Source organism: Dendrobates tinctorius, unplaced genomic scaffold (assembly GCF_039654945.1).
Source record: "Dendrobates tinctorius isolate UK_male_01 unplaced genomic scaffold, ASM3965494v1 ptg000064l, whole genome shotgun sequence".
NCBI lineage: Eukaryota > Metazoa > Chordata > Amphibia > Anura > Dendrobatidae > Dendrobates > Dendrobates tinctorius.
Genome location: NW_027361732.1, coordinates 6,310,557 through 6,316,556, shown reverse-complemented (window position 1 = coordinate 6,316,556; position 6,000 = coordinate 6,310,557). Strand labels below are relative to the sequence as shown.

Below are 6,000 nucleotides of genomic sequence, written 5' to 3'. Positions count from 1 at the left end.
CCTAATGATCTATGTATGTCACATGTGTGACGAATTTTAATGTTTTTAACTGTTTATGTGCAAGTCTTGTGTGTCTTAAATAAAGATTGTTAAATGTCTGGTACGAAAATTTTGCCCTAGGTGATCCCCTTCTTTGACCCATTCCTTTTCTTCTTTCTTTAAAGTGTTATAAAATTTGTATGGGTCGGGTTCTGATCCCTTGTCAGTGGTGCCCCCGTGTGTTTTCTTGACACTTTTTGTTAAAATGAAAATAAAGCAATTAAAAAAATGCACATATTTGGTATCACTGCTTTCAGAAGTGTTCGATTTATCAAAATATAAAATAAATTAATCTGATTTTAGTAAATAGCGTAACACAAAATAAAATTCTAACTGCAGAATTACTTTTTTGGGCGCCGTAACATTGCAATATAATGCAATAACAGGTGATCAAAACATTATATCTACACCAAGATGGTATCAATAAAACTTCAGCTCAAGATGCAAAAAAATTAGCCACCCCCCCAGCCTCATATCCCAAAAAATTAAAACGTCAGTTTTTGGTAAAATGCAGACAAAAGCAAAAATAATGTTAATATATTTTTCTGAAATTTTTTCACTACTCAAACTAAAAAAAACCTCTTACTGTCCTGGAGAATCATATTGCCAGGTCAGGCTTACCTTATAGTGAACGTAGTAAATTAAAACCCCCAAAAACAAGTGTGGAATTCCTCTGTTTTTTGCAATTTCAAAGCACTTGGAATTTTTTATGGTTTTCCAGTAAACTATATGGTACAATCAATGGTGTCATTCAAAAGTACAAGTTGTACCGCATAAAAAACAAGCTCTCATGTGGCCATATTGATGGGAAAAAAAAAAAAAAAAGTTATGGCTCTTGAAAGAAGAGGAGGAAAAAACAAAAACAAAAAATGGCAAATGGGTAAAGGAATTAAGATACATCATAAAATCTGTGTAAATCGAATCTCATATTGTTGCAGAGTTTATGATACCTAATTCTCATCCTATTTTCTGTGAGATCTCACATCACTTACAGCGTTCCATGAGTTTTCTCCATCTCTTGCTTAATATTGTAAATTCGTTTATTGCAGTTACACAGGGCAGATGGCAATCAGTACAGACAGGTAATACACTGGTTTATGCTTCATGTATATACTGCTATATCCAGAGTATCCAGAATTTGCGGGTGAATTTTCTTTATAATTGAACTAAATATTTTTCACGATATGGGCAGTTATGATTTTAATTCCAGTCAGAGCTTCACTGCATGTTGGTTTTATTAAGCTTGGAGGTAGTAAAAATCCATAGGTGCCTTTATCACGCAGTTCAATAGTAAAAGAATACTTGATCCCCAGATCATATGCCCAGTCATCAGATCCACCTGGAGCCAGATCTGCAAAAATGGAACAGTGGATACAGTCGTCATTTCACTTCATTCAGAGCTGTGAATATGTAAAGGATGAACTAAACAATCACGAGCTGCAAATTATAGATACTTATGTGCTTCTTATTGCGGTGCCAAAAGTACGTCATTTTCTCTGCCTAAGGCTGGTTTCACATTTGCGTTTTTTTTCGCGGTAATTTAGCGCTAAATAGCGCATGCGTTTTTTTTCCCTATACTTTGCATGGGATGCGCTTATGTGCGCATTCACATGCGTTTGTACACGTTTTACCGCGCATGCGTTTTTTTGCGGTATGCGCTCGGGCGCACAAAATGCAAATTGTTGCATTTTTTGTGCGTCCGATTTGCCTCAAAAAAACGCATGCGCGCGCAATGCGTTTTTTTACAGCAAGACACCCATTATCTATGGTGAGCATATGTGCGCATTGGCATGCTTATGTATGCGTTTTTTTGCACATGCGTTTTTTTTTTACCATTAGTTTAGACAATGGAATTTAGGGGTTTGGGTAAAGTTAGGGTTAGTTAAGGGGGTTTAGGGTTAGGGTCAGGGTTAGGGTTAGGGTTAGTGTCAGGGTTAGGGTTAAGTATGGTTTGGTTAAGGGTTAGGGTCAGGGTTAGGGTTAGGGTCAGGGTTAGGGTTAGGGTTAAGGTTAAGTATGGTTTGGTTAAGGGTTAGGGTCAGGGTTAGGGTTAAGTATGGTTTGGTTAAGGGTTAGGGTTAGGGTCAGGGTTAGGGTTAAGTATGGTTTGGTTAAGGGTTAGGTTCAGGGTTAGGGTCAGGGTTAGGGTTAAGTATGGTTTGGTTAAGGGTTAGGGTTAGGGTCAGGGTTAGGGTCAGGGTTAGGGTTAAGTATGGTTTGGTTAATGGTTAGGTTCAGGGTTAGGGTCAGGGTTAGGGTTAAGTATGGTTTGGTTAAGGGTTAGGGTTAGGGTCAGGGTTAGGGTCAAGTATGGTTTGGTTAAGGGTTAGGGTTAGGGTTAGGGTCAGGGTTAGGGTCAGGGTTAGGGTTAAGTATGGTTTGGTTAAGGGTTAGGGTTAGGGTCAGGGTTAGGGTCAGGGTTAGGGTTAAGTATGGTTTGGTTAAGGGTTAGGGTTAGGGTCAGGGTTAGGGTCAGTGTTAGGGTTAAGTATGGTTTGGTTAAGGGTTAGGGTTAGGGTTAGGGTCAGGGTTAGGGTTAAGTATGGTTTGGTTAAGGGTTAGGGTTAGGGTCAGGGTTAGGGTTAAGTATGGTTTGGTTAAGGGTTAGGGTTAGGGTTAGGGTCAGGGTCAGGGTTAGGGTTAGGGTTAGTAAAGTCATGGTTTGGGTTAGTGTGAGTGGCCACCTAATGTTGGAAAAAAACGCAAACGCGGTAAAAACGCACTAAAAACGCATACAAACGCTTAAAAACGCTGCGTTTTTTTCATGCATGCTCATAAAAATGCTTGAAAAAAATGCAGCAGCTGTATGCTTTTGTATGCGTTTTTCAATGCATTTTTTTGCGGGAAAAACGCGCTGCAAAAAAAAGCAAGTGTGAAACAGGCCTAAGGCTGGTTTCACACTTGCGTTTTTTTTTCGCGGTATTTTAGCGCTAAATAGCGCATGCGTTTTTTTTCCCTATACTTTGCATGGGTTGCGCTTATGTGCGCATACACATGCGTTTGTACGCGTTTTTCCGCGCATGCGTTTTTTTGCGGTATGCGCTCGGGCGCACAAAATGCAACCTGTTGCATTTTTTGGGTGTCCGACTTGCCTCAAAAAAACGCATGCGCGCGCAATGCGTTTTTTTACAGCAAGACACCCATTATAAGTCTATGGTGAGCATATGTGCGCATTGGCATGCTTATGTATGCGTTTTTTTGCACATGCGTTTTTTTTTTTACCATTAGTTTAGACAATGGAATTTAAGGGTTTGGGTAAAGTTAGGGTTAGTTAAGGGGGTTTAGGGTTAGGGTCAGGGTCAGGGTTAGGATCAGGGTATGGTTTGGTTAAGGGTTAGGGTATGGTTTGGTTAAGGGTTAGGGTCAGGGTATGGTTTGGTTAAGGGTTAGGGTTAGGGTCAGGGTATGGTTTGGTTAAGGGTTAGGGTTAGGGTCAGGATCAGGGTATGGTTTGGTTAAGGGTTAGGGTCAGGGTATGGTTTGGTTAAGGGTTAGGGTTAGGGTCAGGGTCTGGTTTGGTTAAGGGTTAGGGTTAGGGTCAGGGTCAGGGTATGGTTTGGTTAAGGGTCAGGGTTAGGGTTAGGGTTAGGGTCAGGGTTAGTAGTCATGGTTTGGGTTAGTGTGAGGGGCCACCTAATGTTGGAAAAAAACGCAAACGTGGTAAAAACGCACTAAAAACGCATACAAACGCTGCGTTTTTTTTCATGCATGCTCATAAAAATGCTTGAAAAAAAACGCAGCATCTGTATGCGTTTGTATGCGTTTTTTCAATGCTTTTTTTGCGGGAAAAACGCGCTGCAAAAAAAAGCAAGTGTGAAACTAGCCTTAGGCCATGTTCACACGTTAAGTATTTGGTCAGTATTTTATATCACTATTTTCAATCCAAACCTTGGAATGGGTGATAAATACAGAAGTGGTGACGCGTTTCTATTATATTTTTCCTCTGATTGTGCCACTCCTGGTTTTGGCTTACAAATACTGAGGTAAAATACTGACCAAATACTGAACGAATGACCGTGGAATCACACACAACCTGGGAATACTGGAAGAACTGTAAGGCCAAACCAGGAGTGAGAAACTAGGCAAATTATAATGAGGGCAATCTGGGCTACCACTTGGGGTCAAAAGCTCCGGGGGACCCATCTCCAGATTTCCTTCAATATAATGTTGGCAGCGCACATATTCCGGCAGGGAGCTTTCCTGGTGCTGCGCTGCCGACGATGCAGAATGGCAGCACAGGTCCAAGGGAGCTCCCATCTCCTCTGCTGTTCCAGAGCGATGACGTCATCAGCTGGTGCCGGCACGTTGATGTCATCGCGCTAACATGTACACGCTGGCCATTAGAAGTGGAGCCTTGGGGACCAGAGCAGAGCGCCAGAAAAATGGAAACGAGATGAGTATGTCTATTTTTTTTTATTACTATGTATATGGGATGTGAGGATTCGTACTGTATATAGGAGCTATATGGGGCTCATTCTGTATAAAGGAGGCTGTGTACTCATACTGTATATAGAAGGCTATGTGCGGGCTCATACTGTATATAGGTGGCTATATGGGGGCTCATACTGTATACAGCAGTCTATGTGCGGGCTCATGCTTTATATAGGGGGTGCTATATGGGGATCATCAGGGGCTGGCTGGCAAATTTTAGCCTGGGGGGGCAAGCACAATGCAGTGGCCCACTGTGACGCAGTCCTTCTGTCCCCCCTTTTTTCGAATATGAGCTGCCGGCACCAACATCAATTAATCTGTAATGCTGTAGAAAAGCCCCCGATGTAACCTGAAAGATAAGAAAAAAGAATTATATTATACTCATCCAGGGGCGGTCCGGGTCCGATTGGTGTCGTGGTCCGTTCCGGCGCCTCCCATCTTCTAACGGTGACGGACTGCAAAACCCATCGGACCAAGACCATCCCCGCCCCCGGTGAGTATAATCTAACATGTTTTACTTAACTTTCAGGTTACATCCACCATAACCCAATCTCCAGACCTGAACCCCATTGAAAACCTCTGGAATGTAATCAGGAGGAAGATGGATAGTCACAAGCCATCAAACAAAGAAGAACTGCTTACATATGTGTACCAGTAGTGGCATAAGGTCACCCAAAAGTAGTGTGAAAGAATGGTGGAAAGCATGGCAAGAGGCATGAAAGCTGGGATTAACAATCATGGTTATTCCACAAAGTATTGATTTCTGAACGCTTCCTGAGATAAAACATTAGTATTGTTGTTTCTAAATGATTATGAACTTGTTTTCTTAGCACTACTTGAGGTCTGCAAGCACTGCATTTTTTTCTTATTTTGACCATTTCTCATTTTCAGAAAAAAAATACAAAATTTATTGCTTGGAAATTTGGAGACATGTTGTCAGTAGTTTATAGAATAAAAGAGCAATTTACATTTTACTCAAAAATATAAAGAGAAAAATCAGACAAACTGAAAATTTTAAAGTGGTCTCTTGATTTTTGCCCGAGCTGTATACAGTATACTGTGTAGGGATTCAACTCGCTCAGGAGCAACAGGAGAATTAGGAGGCACGTTCCTTTAAAAGTTCATAGGGTTTATTGCTCCATAACCCATAAACCAGCACATAACACAAGGAATAGCCTTTAGCTCAGGCGAAAGCAAGCATAAGTGTCCATGATTTCAGCCTCAGTCCTGGAGCCTCAGCAAACACAGGAGGCTTATCCCTCCTCACATATAGCCAATATACACAGGCCTCACCGGGTCAGGAGCCTCAGCACATGGTCTTCAGGAAGGTAGCACACCTTCCTCCACCTAGGCCTGCCGGGACCTTCCACATGGCCCAATCAGATCCATGCACTCTCTCTCATGTTACCGGACCTCAGGTACCTTATATGGTCCATAACCACACCCACAGGTGATCACATGGCTATGACCTCACTAAAGGTCCTATTACACACAGCCACACATATACTTTATTATGACACTCTTAAACAC

General features: G+C 41.8%; 1 protein-coding gene across 1 annotated transcript in view; it reads right to left on the bottom strand.

Moving 5' to 3' along the window:
• Positions 1–1,061: 1,061 nt before the first annotated feature.
• CPB2 (carboxypeptidase B2) overlaps positions 1,062–6,000 on the bottom strand; it is a 76,032-nt gene continuing 71,093 nt past the window's right edge. Inside the window, exon 12 of the mRNA XM_073580264.1 lies at positions 1,062–1,390. Within this exon, the coding sequence (XP_073436365.1) occupies positions 1,206–1,390 (185 nt within the window). The 3' untranslated portion in view covers positions 1,062–1,205. The remainder of the gene's footprint in view (positions 1,391–6,000) is intronic.